This window comes from Rhizomucor pusillus, assembly GCF_041956525.1.
Source record: "Rhizomucor pusillus strain CBS 183.67 unplaced genomic scaffold VTP01scaffold_14, whole genome shotgun sequence".
In the NCBI taxonomy this organism is placed as follows: Eukaryota; Fungi; Mucoromycota; class Mucoromycetes; order Mucorales; family Lichtheimiaceae; genus Rhizomucor; species Rhizomucor pusillus.
The window spans coordinates 462774-482244 of NW_027192156.1; the positions used below are offsets into that span (position 1 = coordinate 462774).

The window sequence follows — 19471 nt, forward strand, 5'->3', positions numbered from 1 at the left end:
ATATTAGATTAAGAATCCGTGTGTTCGTCGCCGTATTCTTTGAGTAACCGATCCACTTCTTCCAGAACATCACCGTCCTCATCATCTTCTTCATCTTCCTCATCTTCTTCTTCATCCTCTTCTTTGTCTGATTCTTCTACTGATGGTTTCTCTTCTTGCTTCTGTTTTTCATCGATAACTGTAGGAGCGTTGTCATCTTCGCTGTCATTCGAACTTGACTTTTCATCATCCTTGGAGGTGATGACTACAGACTCTTCTGCAAGCGGATCTTCTTTGCGGATTGTCGGTGTAGTTGATGTGGAAGGAGCACTGCTGATAACAGAAGGCACGGCAGATGCCTTGGACGGTGTAGGCGAGAGTGGCTGTTTGGGCTTGCTGTTTGCAAACTTGACGCCCGACGCAAACAGACTATCAAAGATCTCACGACCGAGGCTGCGTTGTCTCTCGACTGGCTTTTCCGTCAGTCTGAATGATTCAGCAAATCCATGGTCAAAGAAGCCTCCAAGGATGTCATCGGCTAGCACCAGCACTCTGAACGTGTGAAAGCGCAGCAGCAATTAGCATTGGCATGCAGATTACCCGAAGCAATTGGATTCGTGTTACCTAAGTGACGCCATGGATAGATACTTCTTGTCAGGCTCGCCTTCTTTACTTTCCATGTATTCGAATGCATTCCTGAGGAAAGACGATACAGAGTTTAGGTGTTCTTCGTCGTTCTCTTTGCGGAAAAACCATAAAAGCGATTCTGAAAATTGTACGAGTTCGTCGTTGCTGAGATAATTGTCCTTGTCGGCGTCATGCAGTTCAAAAAAGAGTGTAATCTGTGTGTTGTGATCGCCTTTGATAATTGAACCTAGCCCGGTGATTGCATCCTACAGTGGATCTTAGTAGCTGTGTAACATGCACAAAGCAGTGTCAAAAACGGACCTGCAACGATATGCTTCCTTGGTGAGCGGCATCGAACTTGTTGAAGAGACGTCCTTTAAAGATCTTGCCGACTTTGTCCTGATCTGCTACTGCCGCTGCTTGATCATCTGCGGTGTTCTTGGCCCAGTCTGCAAGGGAGCCCAAAAAGGTTTCAAAGGCATCGTAATCCATTCTATCTCCCCCTTTTTGCTTCTGGCGATAGTACAGCACATTGTAGAACTTGTCGTAAATGACACCCATCTCTTCCTTGTCCAACCCGGCTGTATCGTCCAGATTGCGGATAGCAGAGCGCTTAGCAAAGGACTCGATACCTGCGACGACCTTCAGCTGATGCGTCTGGCGCAGTTCACGTATCTTGTCGCCCGTTATACTGCTAAATTCACGATAAGCTACCAGTAGCAGCTCATTGAATTTCTGAGTGCGTATATATTAGCAACGTGCTTGCATCAGTGCTTCTTTTACAAACAAGGAAGGCTACGTCGCACACAACACACACTCACCGTCAATGTTCGGGCCTTGACATTTTCTGAATCTGGATAGAGCAGCTCATGCAATGAGTTGAAATATTTCTTGAGCACGTTCATGAATGCGCCGTCGTCCCCTGTTTTCAACAGCGCATCTCCGTTTATCTTTAGGATTGCTGCTCCCGTTCATGTTAGCACGTGATCCTTCCTGACGTTGCATTTTGTACATACCCAATCTAAACGGTGCCAAAACGTTAGTCATTTCAATGCGGGAAATCCAAGTACACACAATCTTACCCTAGCTGGAACAGAATCTTGGGCCCATCCATGAAAAAGCAATCGAGCACTCTAAATGCATACAAAAGCGGCATGGAGTTTATGTAAAGGCTCAAAAACCAGGGCAAGCATGCGACGGAGAGCTGGATATCCTTCTTTTTAAAGTGGTTGTAGAGAATCGGCATTGTCTTTTCCAGTAAGTGTTCAAAAATTATCTGATCAAGCAGAGCGCCGTACATGGATGTGCTGTAGTATCCAGGCAGCATGTCATCACACAAGACGCTGAGGGTATAAAAGGCTTGCTCTTCGCTCATATATCTGCATGGAAAAGAAAAAATAAGTAAAAAAAGAAAAGGACCTGACAAACTCGCAACATTTACATGAGCAGAGCAGATGTGACAATGTTCATTGCCTGGCAATATCCAAGCTCGGGATCCTTCCAGGAATATGCACTTAATACACGTCGCAGGCTATCGATTCCCTGGGGTGTCTGATACGCCGAGTACTCTGGAAGCGATCTATTCAGGTCCTTTTCGATTTCTTCCAAGCTCAACGAGCTCTTGTTTTTGTTCTCTTCAAGGATGCGTTCATACAAGCCTTGATTCATAAACCGTTGGTATATTGATCCCGAGCATGTCTCCCAAATTTCACCGCGCAATCTATTCGGCAAGCCTACACGCACAAGACGCGCAAAGTAGGGTGTTTTTACAATGGTAAGATTGCGTCCGTGCTCTGCAGTGATAGGTCAGTCATTTTTCGCTTCAGTTGGTATCGCAGGGAAACGTACCGTGGAAATACTTTTTCCACAACTTCATTTTGCTTCTATCTTTGAGCTTTTTCGGATCGCCTGGGAATCCAAATGTAAGGCCTAGTCCACCGGGTGCCTTATCGATCTCGTCGTTGGTTTTATCAGCAAGCATCAATTCGGACGGGCACGTTTCCAAAAAGCGCTTCAGCATCTTCATATTCTTTATCTGTTTCCGTAGCTGAGTAGTCATGCTGCTCGAAAACTCTTCGCATTGCTTTTTCGCGCTAGATATATTTCGAGTTAAGCGACAAAACATCGTGCTACTTGAGATTTTTGGTCTTACGCTTCGAGACGAAAATGCGACTGAGCTTGGTGCCAATTGACGATTTTGATGGAGAATGTGGGTGTTTTCTCGTTCAAACGTTCAACCCGTCTGATCGTATACAGCGGCATGACAATGTCGTATAACTGTCCCTTGTCGGCTGAGCTAAACGTCAAAAATGCTTCGGACAGGAACAAGTTGCCGTGATACGTGGATACTTTTTTGCCGTCTTGTTCTTCCACAATGTGCACTGCATTGATGGATAGTACAAGTCTCTCAGTAGCAGGCAGTCGAAATTTCGTTCTGAACCGCTTGTCGCGTTTCTGAGCCGCAAGGTCCAGCTTTAACGGCTGCATAAATTTACGAATCTCTGACGTGGGCATCGCAGCCATCTTTGTCGCTGATGTGTCTTTCTCGCTGACTGCGTCGATGTCGCTTTCGCTAATATCTATTGAAATCTCTCCTCCTGGCGACTGCTCCAACGCCGTGCTTTTCAAAACTCGTTGCATAGCGAGACCGGTCAGCTGAACGAGAATATCGTAAACCTTTTTCCTCGTGTGGTGAGCATATCAGCGATCATGTGAACTCGATCTGTTACCTACAGCATCACGCTTGAACAGATTCGAAAAGAAGTGCTTTTGGTGATAATGGATGGTTAATATCACTGTATTTTAACATTTCGCAATAAGGCTTTTACCTCTGTCTTGTCCTTCATGACCAGCTTGATAGCATCAGGAAATACACCTCGCTTTGATCGCTCTTTCCTGATATCCTGCACATCCTTCAGTTCAACGAGCAGTTTCGTCTCATATCCAAGCAGGTACGAATAAAATGCGACGTAGTTTTCGCTGATATACAACCATCCTTGGCTGGTCAGCTTATTCGTGTAATAAGCGCAAGAATAATCTTACAACCAGAAGGGAGTGCGTGAGAATATTGTACTCTACATCGTCATCATGCGTATCTTACAATTTACTAAACGTTCGGTAGCAGGCACTTTAAATGTCTGTCGAAAGCTTCTGGAGGCGTTGCGAACCTTTTCGTCCGTTGATATCTCGTCCGTTCCAGCGTCTACAGTTGATCTTTTAATTGCTGCGATGTTTGCGATAAGCAGAGAAAAACGTTGCTCGTATACCTCTTCGTGTGACAATCGAGTTGATTTTGGTGAGTATAAAGGCTTCCTTTTCACTATCGTCGAGCACATCCAAAGGATCACGTAGGTTTGCTATATATCCAAATGTTAGAGTTTGCATAATATTGTGTAGTGAAAGCAAACTTCTTTGTACCTTGGATCCAGCGCCAGGCACCGTCAGCCTGCTTGTCTGTTTCGGCCACTGCAATCTGCAAACAGGCACCTGTGGGTTTCCTGTACAGCAGCCGGTAAGGCGCTTGCTTGGTATCAAGACTGCGCTGTCGTTAGTCGTCATCTAGGCGGCAGACCGGTACATTTCAGCTCTTACACATTTTGCACTGTTCCAAGGAAGCTCCTCACAAAAGCATTCTTGCGCGTTTTTGTCCGCTGCAGCAGGAAATGCTCGTTCGATTCCAAAGTCTCCCAGAATGGACTCAGAGACGTATCGACAACTGTCGGTAAGGTGAAGACACTGAATGCGGGATCAATGCTCTGCGTTGTCATGGCGCATCATCCGAGAACAAAAAGGGCAAACAAGTATGGAAAGTCAAGAAGGAGAAGAAATGAAACTCCCAAAATTTCGACCGCATGAAATTTTTAATGAAGAATGTTTGTAAAGAAGTAACACTACTTTACTGTTCAGAAGCAGCAATCTTCTTTGCTTCGGCACGCTCCCGACGGCGCTCACGGAGAGCCTTGTTCTTGGCACGGAGAACTTCAGCTTGCTCGCTGAGGGTCTTAGCTCTCTGCTTCTCAGCCTTGGCCTTGTGGATGTATTCCATCAAAACACGCTTGTTCTTGAAGCCGTTACCCTTGGCCTTCAAGTAGAGGGTGTGGTACAAGTGCTTGTCGATCTTGCCAGCTTCACGGTACTTGCGGAGCAAGCGACGAAGGACACGCATGCGGCGCATCCAGAGGACCTGGGTGGACATACGGGCGTTGGCAGTACCCTTTCTCTTACCGAGACCCATGTGGCGGCCAAGACGCTTGGCAGCGTTGCGCTCACGGACACGGAAGCGGGAGTGACTGATCTCGGGCTTGCGGATGATCAGACCGTCCTTAACAAGCTTGCGGATGTTGGCACCTGGTAATTATCGATATATGTAAATCACTTGGATTATCTCGAGATCGCATCGTATCGCAATACTCACGGGAGTTGGCGTTGGAGATTTCGTTGACTTCGTTGGGATCGAGCCAGACCTTACGCTTGCCGCAGTTGAGGACGGAAGCAGCCAGACGTTTTTGGGTGCGCAAGTTGACCCTACATTTGCAAAACAAATCTTGATGAGCAAATCTCTTCTTCTTCCTCCATCGTTCCAGCAAAAACGGCTCTCCCATATCCCTTTTGTTTCCTCTTGTCTCTTTTTTAGCACAACCGGCTGCATTCACACCCAGTGGCATCTCTCCCCGACATGTTGCGTTGCGCACATTGTTGCCCTGCAGTGACCTCCAGTTGTATCGACAATGGAGGGTTCAACAGACGGCAATTTTGTACGATGCAAACTGAAAGTTTGTTTGTCTTCCAACTGAACAGGTCCTCCCAGTGCTGCTAAACCTCTTGATGTTACTCACATGGCGTGACGAGTGCTTGGTTGCGAAAAAAGAGGTGGAATATTAATCGGGCCACACGAACATAAAAGTTTTCCGCCTTTAAGCCACACCTTTGCTCGCCATTGCAGCTGCGCACTGCGCAATATACTGCGGTTATTCCAGACACTTAAGATATTCCTCCTTAGATCCTTTTATTCCATCAACCGTTATTGAATAAATTGATAAAGCGTAAATACGATAAACTCTCAAACTATCTGGGCATGTAGGCGCCATGCCTGTTACTTTGACGTCCCTTTACGTTTTAACATTCGTGAACCAGGTTTCAGTAGAGACGAACGTTTTGTCACGAGACATGTGGATGGTCAGCTCACTTGTCGCACCTATTTGGATATTACATTGCAACTTTGCAATATTACCGAGCTAGCTCCGTATGCTCCCACCATAGTCCACGGCTATATTGCTATGCGCGCAAGTATCATTGCGCATGTCTTAAACTTTTAATATCTTTGCACATGTCAACACTTTAGAATGTACATATGTAACCCCTACTCACGAGTGATCTCCTAACAAATGACACAGACACAGCCGGAAAAAGAAAAAAGTTTGGTAAAGAGAGGAAAACAAGGGGTTTGTTTGCGTTCAAGCACACGCAGCGTTCTATGAAGCATAAAGATGAATATTAATGCGATAATAGTCGTGCTATAAAAGTTAGGCACTCTAGAGTTAGAGTAATCCGTTCAATTAAGCATATAATGTCACCAAGTTCTAGTTCGCTGTCCAACTTATTGTGATGTCCAAGGTTGGATAAGTGGCGGGGCGGTGTTTTCACACCGTTACATTCGACACAATGCATGAGGCTCCACTGTCGGAACTCTTTTCCTCCACGAAAGAACTTGCTTCTGGGCATAGTTGCTTGCTTGCAACTCTAGAGACCATATGGCAACGCAGTCGTTGTCGCCGCCGCCTCCGTCGCAGCTGCAGCTGACGGATGAGTCGGCCAACCTGGGCAAACACAAAGGTGCGTTTGCACTGGGGAGGAGGAAACATTGCGCAATTGAAAACACATTCTCATCCCCTCCTCCTCCTCTTTCTAGCTTTGATGCTGTTGCAACCAACCAAAAAATCCCAAGTGACGACAGTCATCTTGAAACCTCGCAATATTCCCTTCCAGACGAAGACACTAGAACTCCACGATAATGTACACGTCAAGGTCGGCAGGCAGACATCGTCAAAGACTCAGCCTGGTCCGTTCAACGGCTACTTTGACTCTAAAGTATTATCAAGGACACACGCAGAGATATGGAGCGAACATGGAAAAGTAAATATTTCTCTCTTTCCTTGGCAGTTAAACCGACATTTGACCCAAAAAAATTATTTGTAGGTGTATATAAAGGATATCAAGTCAAGTAACGGCACGTTTTTGAACGGGAGACGGCTTTCAAATGAGAACGAAGAGAGCAAACCCACCGAGATCAGATCGAATGACGAGATTGAATTCGGTATTGATATTTCACAAGATGACGGATCAAGTAAGAAGAGCACATGATAATTCCCGCCCGCTCTGTGCAAGTATAATAACCTCTTTGAGCATACCAGTTCTGTACCATAAAGTAGCTTGTCAGGTACACATCATACCTACACCGCTGTCCCAGGTGGACAGCGCAGTCTTGAAAGAATTATGTATTGGCATACCCAACGGAAACAACAATGAAGCTCATCATTCCGTAAGTCTCGGCTTTTCGTGTGTGCGTTGTTCTGAGACACCAAAAGTTGATAAATGTTGTTTCTTTCTATAGCTACATCGCAAAACATCCTCCTCTTCCATATCCACCATCTCCTCTGTACATTCATCTGCATCCGTGGCTGTTGACTTGTCTTCTTCACCTGGCGCGATATCTGGCAGACGTTCAAACAAGAACTTGGACCTCTTAGTGAACAGATTACAAGTATGTCTGTTTTGAACACCATTACAATACGCGGTGATTAGCTTATGCTTTATTAGAGCGAACTACAAAAATCGCAGGAAGTCGAAGGACAACTGAAAGCTGTGAAGGAAGCAATATCTGATGTCAGTACAACGATCAACGATACATTGTTAGGGCAGGCTGTAAGTACTAAAAATGGGAGGGGATGCTGACGCTTTAGTGATCTTATCTTGGGGTTATCTTGCAGAATGCACGGAATGCAGCTTTGCAGCGGAAGCTCCAAGAAGCAGAGGCTCAGGTAAAATCGTATGCAGAAAAGAGCCGGCAGCAGGACAGGGCTATCGCTAGCGCATCGAAAGAACTGCTCAGTCTTCGGAATACAATACGGCAGCTAGAACGGGGGAGTGGAGTAACGACGAAACCAGCAGACAAGGAGGAGGAGGAAAAGTCAAAGGCAAATGCGTTACGAGAACTGCAAGAAATCCAATTGACATTGGAAGCAGAGAAAATCAAACTAGAGAAACAGCTCCTTGAAAAGCAATCTCGCTCACTCAAATATGAAGCGGAGTGCATAGAACTGAGACGACGAGTGATTGAACTTGAGGAAGAGGCACGAAAATTACGGATTCTCAATAACAACACCTTGGCAGATCTTTTCCAGGTAAATGCATACCTCCTGAATGCTCAAAGATGGCACGAATCTGACGACACAAAATGGCAGCATCGTATGTTTCAGACAGTAATAGCAGTCTTACTCGCCATAATATCCGCACTTCTCTATGTCATTTTTGCACTGTGACATTTAAAGAAGTGATTATGGATGTGAATAGTAATCGCACCTCCCTTTCCATCAATCTTTTGAGCAGAACAATTTGTAAAAGTATACCACCCATCCATCAATATTTTGGAATTATTTTTCATTCTACAATACTGGAAACGATACCTCAAGTTTTATATTTGTAGTCATGGAGACATTGAGTAATAATTGTGATGATACAAATATTTGGTGCCAGACCATGTAACCAACGGAAATATCCTAATGTGCACACCAGATGCCAAGTGATAGCAAGCAAACAGACAATGTTCTCTTTGGCAAACAAGATCTCATGATTTCAGATATGTAGAAATGACAGGCTTTAAATAGCGCGTGGGCAGGTGTGGTACTGCGGCGCCACTAGTACCGTGTGTTTCCACATGGCAATCTCTGCTCCTGCGTTTCAGCAAATGAAAACGAGGACCCGAGTGTTCACGGTAACCACTGCACATTTTCTCGCCAAGAAGTGACCAATAATTCTCCAATTTACACATCAGTCTTTATACAGAAATTTTATGCATAGTACTGTAGAGAGAGGGATAAAAATGAAAGAATGAAAGAGCTACTGAGAGAATGGCTATGTACAGACGGACGGGCACGAGGAGGAAATGATGCGATAACAAAAAGAGAGAGAGAAAGAAAGAAAGACAGGCAGAAAGGAGATGGTTTTCACGTCTGGTTATGGGCTGCTAATAAACGTCGTTGCTCTTCCAAAGATCTTTAACTGAACTGACGTAATTTGTTTCGCCTGGATACATTCTGTGGCCGTGAGAGTCGTACATGATAGGGGAGTATGGGTTGCCGTAATACGATCCGTATCTCAGTCGGTTCAAGAGACCACGAAACAGGCCTGGTGAGCGATATCGTCCGTAGTAACCGCCGTAGGGTGGGTAGTAGCCGCCGTAGCCTGCGCCGGCTCCGTAGTAGTACGATGAAGGACCATACAACTGGCTATACATGTACGGGTTGTGCATGTAGGCACCTGCGCTGTAACTGCCATACGGCATATTATACACTGCAAGGTGTGTGGTTAGTCACTGCAAGAGGACGCGATAACAGCAGCACGTACTTGAGTAATACGACATTGAGAGAGAGTTGTAGGGAGTAAAGGATTAAGAGAAAAGGGAAAATGGGCTCCTTTTTTATATCCCCTTGTGATGCTGGGAACTGCATATTTGATTGGCTCCTACGTACGGCGGGCAACCATCCAACCTTTTTTTCACTTTGCCTCCTTTCCCAAAGTCTCTTTTCTTAAAGTTGGATTGGACTGGACTGGATTGGGCTGATCTCGTCAGGTGCTGCCTGTAATTTAGACATTGTAGCTGCAATTCAGACGACAAATCCCTTTCTAGACTTGGGTGTTCGAGAACCTCCCACCACCACCCACTCGGGACGGAGTAGCAGGTTCCGATCAAGTACGATGTCATATGGACAACTGAAATGAGTTTCACAATACATCAGCGAATCAGCATGCCCGGGGATCAGCAGATACCGTAGCCAGGACCCGTCCTAGAGCCACGTTTAAAGTCAAATAAACATAGCACATTGAAAGGCGATCTCTTTTGCAGCAAGGAGAGTTGCAAAGCAAAGATTGATACGCGGTAACAATTGAAAGTGTCATTGTTATTATTGTTTCCACTTTTGTCACGGAACGCTTCCTTCCGAAGCATCCGGGGCCTCATCCGACGACGACATTGTCGACAACGCTTTTTTTCTTGTCCACTGCCGACCGATAAGGGCTACCGGGTTCTCTCCCACACTGTTAGCGCTGTTTTACTCGATTATACTTTGAACCAACTGATCCCTCTCGTATCACAGCAACCTGTCAAGGAATTTCACCTGCGCCCCCAGCGTCTACACAAATCACATTATCTAGATATCTTTCTTACCACCACAGAACATGCTTAGCACAATTTGCATGGTTACAAACATTGATCCATTTAAGCCAACAACGTACTTATCCCAGCAGCTACTAAGCACCAAAATTCAAGGCCTGATGGATAGATAAATAAATAAACAGTCATCGTCGTCTATGCTAGATCTATGGTGACATCATCAAGGGTCAAATGATGAGGAACCGCCCGCCTTTTTTATTTTATTTTTGAGTTAAATAAGTAGGTATATTAGCGGAAAGCGATTCCCTCCGCGTTACTTGGATCGACGTGTGAAAAGGGATCATACTCTGAGCATATACTTTACATTGACCACCGATGATATAGATAAGTCTACTTATATTTCTTCTAAAGCTGCACCAGATCGTGAGCAGAAAGCGTTAAAGCTTGACTTGAAGAGATCACTTTTCTTTTTGCGTTGAACGGACCCTTTTCTCATCAGAATGTGCAATGTTGCATGATGACCGTTTTTATGTTTTTTGCCAAGTGAATGGAGATCCCCATATCCTGGGTCCCCACCTGGATTACCGTTGGGGACATCAACGTCATATGCTGGCGTACAACAAAAGGGCCTTCTCACTGTGTTACTTACTGTGCTACTTGCCTACCAATAGTCCCCATTCGAGATTATGCAGTTTTCTGCGGAGCTTAAGTCGCGACTCCAGCAGTATCGAGAGTTAAAGAATTCTTAACAAATCTGTCTAGAAAACTAGCCTAGTCTCAGAGGAAGCGCAATCGATTACACCATCGCTTTCCGGTTACTTTGCGTTGTCCTCCACGAAGGGTTTAAACAGCCGCTGTTGCTGCCGTTGCAATATGATCTCAACACGGAATGGTGATATTCTGCCACTAGGATTTATTCCATAATACTTGCTTGTACCGAATTCTTTACTCGGAATGCGCCAAGCAACACATCAAAGTTGGTGTGGTCCACTGGTACATAAAATGTGCTAAGATGCTTCATTCTATACATCTCATGGTATCGCAAATCCATAGTATATATGTCGCGTCCTTGCTATTTCCAGTGAAGATGAGCACACGCCAACGTACCGCAGACTCAAATTCTCGATATAGACCAATTGCCCGACCATCCAACAAGTTCAGTGTATCGAGGATCTCTTGTATTTGAAAGACCTGGTGCAGCAAATTTTTTTGGTAAACCGGTAGATATTTTTTGCTGCATTGGTGTCTCGATTGCATATTGTGTTGCAAATACGACGATGCAACATTCTGTGCAGTTGGCTGCACGTCAACGGACGTCCGGGAAGCGGCGCGCCTTCCGATATCGTTATCCGGGCACGTTCTGCTTGCCATAGTTGCTCCAGGTCTATTGCGTACGGTGCAGTGCCAAATCGTTGTTGGCCGCCACCTCGAGCCAGTATCCCCTGGTTTGCTTGGTTGCCTGGAACCGTTAAGGCGATTTTCCTGCCTTCCCTGGTGTATGTAAGGCCCAGACCATCTTCGAGGAAGTATACCCGTACATGGCAGATGGGAGAATATCCTCGGCAGCTTTCATTAATGCAAGGCATCAATCTGGCATGAGAGCCACGGGAGTGACGCCGTGAGGTTCATGTATCTTGCTTTTGAGTGTACGAGCGGCAATGGATAACATTGTAATCTGAATACATGTCATAGCAATCTGGAAGGATGCTAGGCGGTTTTATTTGTTGCCCAAATGGCTGACTGGCCATAGGAAATTTCGAGATGATGGTGAGTTGTAGATCGCATCAACTATCAATACCTTGGGACATTTGGCCGTCATATCCATTGCCTCTGGATGCGGGTCGACCAAGGCGTGCTCCGGGTGTTGCGAGAGGGAACGGCAAAAGGAGCACGTCTGAGGTTGGTAATTGTAAGGCTTCTGCTGCCCACATCCTTGCTTCTTGATCAATCTTCCTTGCTTTGTGAAGCTGACGGATGACTGTGAATATCGTTAACCTTCGTGATAATCCATTTGGAGTAGTGGAAATCGGGAATACGCTGCTAGTTGTTAAGGTGCGCTTCAGTGTGGCGACACCGGTTTTACCAATTGTTGAGTTCTGTCTTTGCATATTCTCTGCCGTTTCGTTTTTCCCTGGTCGTTTCGGTACTGTGCTGCTTCGCTTCGAATATGCTACCCCTTGAGCTGCTGACACCTGAGGCAGATGTTCCTCAAACTCTTATTAAAGTAATCGCGTTCGAAGCGGCAGTATCTTGAGAGAATAATAAAGAATAGGAAAAAAAGAAGAGCTCGGAGGACAATTTTCTTTGTGTGCCAATTTTCTTTGCGTGCCGGGTCCCCTTATTTTACCCCGCTGAAGTCTCGATTTCTTTTAATATGCATAAGCGACGGAAGTGCTGCGTATGAGCAGTATTTCAGCAGAGGATGCTGCCCAGTACGCGCAAAGAGTCAGAGAGATTGTACGAGGAACTGATGCGCTGCTGCTTATTGAATTTTCGATACTCATAAATACAAAGACAATAAAAGGGACTGGACTTTACACTTTAGATAGCTTCATGTCTTCTCGAGTTAGAAATCAAGACTCCATCGGGGCAAAACAAGGATCTAGTGTTGCTATGCGAAGCGAAACCATGCCTGTCCATAAATTTAGACAATAGATCGAAAACAACAACAGACTGTGCCATCCCCAGGTCCAAGTTCTGACTAAATGATCGTGATATTTTGTTCAGACAATATCGAATTCTCGATGTTGAAGTTTTTTCTTTTTCATTCCGATACTTCTTGTATGTACAAGATTGGACGATGAGGAAAGGTTGCGAAGACGAAGATAGAGAGAGGTGTAAGAAGGGAAGAGGGCAAGTTGAAAGAAAAGAGAAAAAAGACTAGACTGTGTAAAATGTGTGAGTATGATTCTAAGAGTGTCGATAGTAAAAGCAGCAGTTGTATAAAGAAATGATTTAACCGAGGATTTGAACCTTGATGGCATTGTCGCGACCCTCCTTGACATGCTCGAATGCCTTGATTGCCTCGTGCAGAGGATAAGTGTGTGTAATGAGGGGCTTGACGTCAATAGCACCTGATGCCAGCATTTTGACAGCGGTGGCGTAAGTCTGAATACCCAAACAAGTAAGCACCGTGTTACTTTGGTCAAAACGTTAAAACTTACGTTGCAGTAGCGGAAAATACCCTTGATATCAACTTCACGGGCGGCTACTTCTGAAGTAGGCAAGTTTTGCATGCTTCCGCCCATACCGACCAATACGACCGATCCACCGCTCTTGGAAAGCTGTTTACTGATCGTTAGCATCGGGCTTTTCCTCGATCGCCAAGTTTTATAATACTTGCCAAAACAGACATCTGGACGCATGTTTCTGCGCCGGTGCAGTCAATTACAGCATCCGCTAACTCTTCGGTCTCGAGGATGGCTGATACCATTCTGCGGGAGTATTCCATATTTGGTTCGCCGGGCTGAGCGCGCTGCAAGAGCACCTGTGAATCTGTGTAATAGTTCTTTGCAAACTCGAGACGCGAGGGCACCAAGTCTGCAATGGTGACATGGCCTGCGCCAGCTGCTTTAGCGGCGGCAGCGCAGAGCAGACCCACGGGACCAGCTCCAAAGATGAAGACACGCGAGCCTGATGTAATGTTGCCACGGCGGGCAGCGTGGATACCGACAGACAAGGGTTCAATCAATGCACCCTCTTCAAGCGAAACATGATCGGGTAACTTGAAGCAAAAGTCAGCAGCGTGCTTGTAATAATTGCATAAAGTGCCGTCAACAGGGGGAGTGGCTGCAAATGACATTTCATAGCAGAGGTTGTAGCGTCCACTCTTGCATTGGTCACACATGCGGCATGCAACGCCAGGTTCTAATGCAACTCGGTCGCCGACCTTGAGGTTCTTGACATTCGGACCAAGAGCAGCAACGACACCTGCAGACTCATGGCCAAGAATCATGGGTTCCTTGAGCTGGAAGGAACCAATGCCGCCGTGCTGCCAATAGTGCACGTCCGACCCGCAAATGCCTGTTGCCTTTACATTAATCAAGACCTCTGTTGACAACAACCTTTTAGTCAGTCATCTATACGTTTAAGTCCCTTGTCTATCCTTACCTCCAGGGCCGAGTTCGGGTATAGGGCGGTTCTCCTGTTGTTTAGTTTGAAAGTAGTCTATTTAGCTATTTGTCCAAGGGGGCGCTTGTCAGTCCAAACGCGTACCAAAACAATATCATGCTTCTTGCGCAAAACAACGCACTGATTGGTTTCTTCTCGGGGCAGAGTCATCTTTTACTTTTAGACCAGACACAAAAGATTTAAAAAAAAAGCGAAAGAGAATGGAAACCGACTCAGTGTAAGCTTTCTAAGCCTTTTAAACGGGGTAAGCATCGCCGATGTATTGAACCCCACTTGGAGGACGAATCGGAAAGTTTAGACTTTACTGCTAAATTTGTCATAGTGCCCTTGCTATATATGTAATAGTTCGTACCATGGCGGACAATCCCTATATGGTGATCAACTTCAAATTTTCCGAGATTTACTTTCTTCTGCTACTACATCCTTTGTATTGTTTGCATCATCGCTTGTTGTTGTGTTTACCGTAGCATCCTTCTTCTCTTTTGCATTCACCACGCTGCTGCTGACAGTCTCCTCTCCTTCCGGCGGTGCAGGGAAATACATGGGCACAAAGACGACGAGAGCCAAGAGACACAGCATCGTGACGACCGCGGTGATGGGCGATACTCCAGAAAGGTACTTTACAAAGCGACCCATGTAAGATGCAGCGTTTCCACTGTTTTAGTTTTTTTATGGCGTGAATAAGATGATGAGATGTGTTGTGTTTCATATATCCCTGCATGCAGAAAAACTTACATGACACTGTAAGGGGAAGTGAGGCCATTGACGGGCTCAATGGCTCGCCACTCTTGATTTTCCAGGAGCGCAACAAGGTTATTCACGGTACCTGCAGGGAGCACGCGCACCTGCTGGTTCTTGACGTGCACAACGGTCGGTAGACGGGATATGAAGAAACGTGCTGACAATCCCGGGTTGGTTTCCACATTGACTTTGCCAAAATGGACCTTCTGCGCACCACTTTCCGCTAAAGCTCGCTCAGCAGCTTCAAACTTTGGCGCATATTGCCGACAATATCCGCACCAGTCAGCGTAGCTATATGCACCGTGCACTTATGTTAGTATCAAAGAGAGAAGAAAGTTTGACTAACCGAGGGAATGACGTACAAGTCCAAAACCCATTCCTCATCGTACTTGACTTTCGTCCAGAATGTATGATCATCAATCTCAACCACCTCTGCCACCGCGAACGTGGCGAGCATCAGGAGCAACGCGACATGGAGCCAACGCATCTCGTGTAAACGGGCGGCGGAAAAGAAAGGTCGGGTACAACGTCGGTTTCTCAAAATGCAAATATGCTTGCCAGGTCGTGTTTTTTTAAAAAAGAAAGAGACATAAAAAGAGAAGAAGAACAGATGAGTTGGCGGGTAATGTTACAAAGAGAGAGAGAGAGAGAAAGGTAATATTAGTACTAGCAGCATGCAAACACCTAGGCGCTTTCAAAGTAGTTGCCCGGGATAAGGCCTCGTTGTCTCCGCTGTGGATGTTCTGCCTCCCACCAGCCATCCACTTGCCTGTGGATCACTGCCAGAACGTCACCAGCTTGGAAGCTCATTTCAGAAGGAATCTATCACAAAAATAAAAAGTTGAATTACCATAGTTTGCGGTGACTTCTGACTCGAGATATGTTTTACCTTGGCTTCGTAAGACCAGATAGCACGAACTTTAATTAATGGATTGCATCAGTCGGCAAACAGATCAAGTATCAATTTAGATTCAAGTCCTTACCATACTCCATCACTGGTGTACCATCAGTGAGATATCGTTGAAACTTTGCTGATGACGGCCGAGGAGACATTGCTGCAAACGATGAAGGCCGCCCTGACGGTGCGTTCATGGGACTTGCCATCGCCACGCTGCCTCTCGGGCCCAAAGGTGCAGTTGCTACAGGCGCACTGCCAGCTCCCATACTATGTTCATATACGTATGATGTTCTCGGACGCTCAATGATATGGCTGTTACTATTGTTATTGCTGGCTGATCCAAGCTGCTCGTTCAAAGAAGTGGATGATGCCACAGCTGCTGCAGCTACCTCTGGTGATTCATCTGCCGCGTGATGCCGTTTGTCCTTTTTGCCACCAAAGATGTTCAATGAGAATCGGTTTCCTTTATCCTTTTCTTTCGCTGGCGGCTGTAAGCTTGGACGGTTTTTATCGAACGATGACGTCGGCCCGGCAGGTTCGTTCGAGTTCTTGAGCATGCCCTTCATCAGCTTGCCGAATTTCTTTTTGCCTCCAGTTCCGCTGTTGTTGCTAACAGATTCGGATATCGGCTCAGGCAAGTGTGTCTCGTCCTCGTAACTGACACTTCTGTCGTGTAACTCTACCCCCTGATGATTGTTGTGGCTGTCGTTGTTGCTGTGATCGCCGTGGTACAAGGTCGGCATGAGCGCTGGATCTTTGGCTGACACGTCGTACTCTTCTTCGTACATGGATCCGTAACGACCATTGTTCGGTTGCGAGGGAGTCGCTTGCCACGACGATGTCTGGTGCGCCTGTGCCCTTCCTGCCGCAATGACCTGCTGTGCCACAGCTTGGGTTGTCTGGGCGGGAGCAGCAGCTGGAGGAGGAGCACTGCTAATCTTGTTGGGTATCTCGATTTTCAAGTTTGGATGTGGACGATTCGATTTAGTTGGTGCACTGTTGTTTCCTTCATGTTTAGAGAAAACTTGGGCAGCTGCGTCGACATGCATTGCATTCTGTTGTTGCTGCTGTGATGGAGAAGAAGACTGCAACATACTCGAGCGCGGTGTATTAGTTCGCGAAGCTGGTTGGCCATCATACATTCGAGCATTCTGAGCGCGTACTGGTAACTGCTGAGGTCGTCTGATTGAGGAAATGACCCACTTCTCGTCTTTGGGAGGTGGACGTGTATATTGGACTGATCCATCATCGCTGACACTCAAGTTATCCTGCAATTGCACGCCTACTGCTCCAGTTGACTGGTTAGTTTCCTTGATGTCTGCCTGTCTTTCGTTTTGTTTTTCGTCACTGTCATCCTTCTTTGTGTCCCGAGTTTCTTCTGCCGGTGCAGTCTTTGGCTCAGCTCTTGATTGAACTGCTGCTGCTGCTGTTGTTTGCACTTGCATCTGCGGGGATTTCTCCGAAGGAGACTTGGTATCCTCAACACTGGCGACGAATGTGAGGTTAGGAACAGGTTTGTACTTTTCGTCGTCTTTGCTCTTGATGGATGATTTCAAGGATGCAGGTCTTTCGGATTCCATTGACGGTTCTGCTGCTGTTGCTGCTGCTGCAGTTGTGGCTGCTGACATTTCTGGGACATTATCTGCAGAAAAAGCCTCGTGTTCATCACGGTGTTCCTTCGTCTCGGGTCTTGGACTAGATACTGGTTCTGGAGATTCCTTTAATGCTTCAGGCATGGGTGATACATCTTGAATAAACGATTGTTGGATGTCGTTTTGTTTTGCTGGCTGTTCTTCATTGACTATCGCGGGCGGTGTGGGAACGTGCGTTTCGGATGTTGGCTGTTTATCCATAGATTTCTTTTCATCCACCAACACCATCGCTTCGACTTCTCTCATAGCGGATGCTACTGCATCTGCGTGTTCTGTTGTTTGAGTTGGTTCAGTCGGCTGCTGTTGCTGTTCAACTTCACGTTGAGTTTCAGCAAGATCTGTATCTGTGTTTGTCGCCTTTACACCGAGATCCTCCAGCTGTCTTTCCAAAGACTTTGCTCCTTCGTCAGACGATGGCTGCATGGGTGGAGATGGTGTAGGTGCAGGCATTAGAGGTAACGCTTTCGCATCCAATCCGTTCATGTCCTGATGGATAGACGATGCGGGTGTAAGCTGTGCGCTGGGAGTGCCGTGCATATCGATGGATACGAATGGTTCAAATTGCATCATTTCTAGTATTCATTGTCAGAATGCGCAAAAGTACAACAGAGAAAAATCTATTCTGTCGTACCAGGCAAGTTAGAACCAGTGCCGTAATGTTGGATGAACTCGTTGATATCTCTCTCCATGTTTGTCAATTCCAACGTCGTACGAATACGTTCACAGCACTGAAGAGAGACATATAATTAGAGAGACTGTCATGAACACTGCAGTGCTATACTTGCCTGATCATCTACGAGATAGACACTGGACATCATGCTGGAAAATCTAGAAATCGAATCAACTCAGCTCATTATTCCCATTGTCTGCTACGCGCTGTGCTACGTACGCCCACAAACTGTTGTGAATGTAACCTATCCGTTTCTCTTCCATGTCCTGGAATATATCGCATGCATTTCGCCAGCTTTGGATCCAGTCGGTTGTGACCGAGTTGTACACTTCGACGGCGCGCTTATATTCCTGAGCTGTTGTTATTTGCCAAGACGAGTCAGTCCTCGTTTTCGATTTCCCAAAGTAGGCAACAATCTTCACTAACCGGCTGCCATCATCATCTTTTTGCCCTCTTCGATTTCCTCTCGAACCTACATAGCATCGCAGCTAAGTTGTCACAATATGCACCAGCGCTGCATTTTCTTTTCTTACCTGCTGCAACTCGTCGCGTGACATGGTCGCGCCCCGTTCTCGCAGGTATTTTTCCATGCCAGCCACCTTCGTGCATTCGGCAGTGTAAAACTCCTTTGCCTGGAGCAAGCTTATTCATTAATATTGACATCATTTCCCCTCCGACGACCGCACACTGACCTTTATCGCATTCGTGTGGTGCATATTCCTGAGCTGTCTAGCATTTTCAATCTGTTGATGTTGCTGTTTTGACGGCGTGTGTGCATAAATATATATTCAAAATCATCAAAGCATCCCACATAGCTGCTGACGTACCGAACGCCGAGTCTCACGCTGCTCTTTAAGAAACCCTTCCAACGGTGCTTCCAAATGATGCTTGAGCTGCTGGGCTAGATCAAGATGTGCTCTTCCCGTCGTCTCTAAAGCGCTCGGTATATGCGACAATGATTCGGATAATGTGCCTTCCTCGGCTTGTCCAACAATAAGTTGGGACAATTTCAACAGTCGTTCTCCATAATCCTCTTCGATTTGTGACCTGTGCGTTTCAGTGTCAGGGAGGAGAGGGGTAAAGGGGTGGGCGGTTATCTAGTTATCTTTTTCTACCTTATTTCATACAGCTTTTTAATTTCTTCGCATGTTTGTTTAGAGGTTCGTAACTTTTCGACAAGAACGTCCACTCCACGATCGCTTGCATCCTGGAATTGGCAACGTTGTAAGAGATCGGATTCTGTCACTGGATAGCTCGGTCATACCCAGAAAGAGTCTGCGAACCGCGCCTTTGTTGGAGGGGCACCGGTCGTGTTGGGGGAGATAACAGCAGCCATAATATCGCTGCTCGTCGGGAAAGGACAAAAGAGTTGCTCGGCTTGCAGA

At 46.2% G+C, this 19471-nt stretch overlaps 9 protein-coding genes across 9 annotated transcripts; 2 read left to right on the plus strand and 7 right to left on the minus strand.

The window, feature by feature from the left end:
* Positions 1–8: 8 nt before the first annotated feature.
* VTP01DRAFT_2881 (uncharacterized protein) lies at positions 9–4373 on the minus strand (the record flags this gene model as incomplete). Its single annotated transcript, XM_069381390.1, has 15 exons — positions 9–531; positions 604–872; positions 928–1341; positions 1428–1567; positions 1623–1627; positions 1689–1985; positions 2048–2399; positions 2455–2699; positions 2759–3282; positions 3340–3372; positions 3435–3643; positions 3707–3808; positions 3873–3962; positions 4024–4142; positions 4198–4373. 15 exons carry the CDS (start codon positions 4371–4373, stop codon positions 9–11), a joined length of 3498 nt encoding a protein of 1165 aa, XP_069237087.1.
* Positions 4374–4501: 128 nt separating this feature from the next.
* VTP01DRAFT_2882 (60S ribosomal protein eL19) lies at positions 4502–5207 on the minus strand (the record flags this gene model as incomplete). Its single annotated transcript, XM_069381391.1, has 2 exons — positions 4502–4953; positions 5021–5207. The coding sequence occupies 2 exons, from the start codon at positions 5205–5207 to the stop codon at positions 4502–4504; spliced, it is 639 nt and encodes a 212-aa protein (XP_069237088.1).
* A 1149-nt stretch (positions 5208–6356) lies between these two features.
* On the plus strand, positions 6357–8144 carry VTP01DRAFT_2883 (uncharacterized protein; the record flags this gene model as incomplete). Its single annotated transcript, XM_069381392.1, has 8 exons — positions 6357–6438; positions 6515–6738; positions 6802–6949; positions 7017–7144; positions 7217–7366; positions 7423–7527; positions 7593–8006; positions 8067–8144. The coding sequence occupies 8 exons, from the start codon at positions 6357–6359 to the stop codon at positions 8142–8144; spliced, it is 1329 nt and encodes a 442-aa protein (XP_069237089.1).
* A 515-nt stretch (positions 8145–8659) lies between these two features.
* Positions 8660–9244, minus strand: VTP01DRAFT_2884 (uncharacterized protein; the record flags this gene model as incomplete). Its single annotated transcript, XM_069381393.1, has 3 exons — positions 8660–8848; positions 8894–9174; positions 9229–9244. 3 exons carry the CDS (start codon positions 9242–9244, stop codon positions 8660–8662), a joined length of 486 nt encoding a protein of 161 aa, XP_069237090.1.
* Positions 9245–11001: 1757 nt separating this feature from the next.
* Positions 11002–12102, minus strand: VTP01DRAFT_2885 (uncharacterized protein; the record flags this gene model as incomplete). The annotated part of the gene is made up of 4 exons (XM_069381394.1): positions 11002–11016; positions 11102–11485; positions 11793–11972; positions 12031–12102. 4 exons carry the CDS (start codon positions 12100–12102, stop codon positions 11002–11004), a joined length of 651 nt encoding a protein of 216 aa, XP_069237091.1.
* Positions 12103–12161: 59 nt separating this feature from the next.
* VTP01DRAFT_2886 (uncharacterized protein) lies at positions 12162–12948 on the plus strand (the record flags this gene model as incomplete). The annotated part of the gene is made up of 2 exons (XM_069381395.1): positions 12162–12218; positions 12805–12948. 2 exons carry the CDS (start codon positions 12162–12164, stop codon positions 12946–12948), a joined length of 201 nt encoding a protein of 66 aa, XP_069237092.1.
* Position 12949: 1 nt separating this feature from the next.
* On the minus strand, positions 12950–14275 carry VTP01DRAFT_2887 (uncharacterized protein; the record flags this gene model as incomplete). The annotated part of the gene is made up of 5 exons (XM_069381396.1): positions 12950–13102; positions 13159–13278; positions 13338–14044; positions 14105–14138; positions 14210–14275. The coding sequence occupies 5 exons, from the start codon at positions 14273–14275 to the stop codon at positions 12950–12952; spliced, it is 1080 nt and encodes a 359-aa protein (XP_069237093.1).
* Positions 14276–14509: 234 nt separating this feature from the next.
* Positions 14510–15323, minus strand: VTP01DRAFT_2888 (uncharacterized protein; the record flags this gene model as incomplete). The annotated part of the gene is made up of 3 exons (XM_069381397.1): positions 14510–14780; positions 14861–15157; positions 15229–15323. 3 exons carry the CDS (start codon positions 15321–15323, stop codon positions 14510–14512), a joined length of 663 nt encoding a protein of 220 aa, XP_069237094.1.
* Positions 15324–15550: 227 nt separating this feature from the next.
* VTP01DRAFT_2889 (uncharacterized protein) lies at positions 15551–19422 on the minus strand (the record flags this gene model as incomplete). The annotated part of the gene is made up of 12 exons (XM_069381398.1): positions 15551–15688; positions 15756–15784; positions 15850–17988; positions 18048–18144; positions 18202–18244; positions 18306–18441; positions 18513–18558; positions 18620–18718; positions 18779–18841; positions 18914–19133; positions 19202–19293; positions 19351–19422. The coding sequence occupies 12 exons, from the start codon at positions 19420–19422 to the stop codon at positions 15551–15553; spliced, it is 3174 nt and encodes a 1057-aa protein (XP_069237095.1).
* Between the last annotated feature and the right edge of the window lie 49 nt (positions 19423–19471).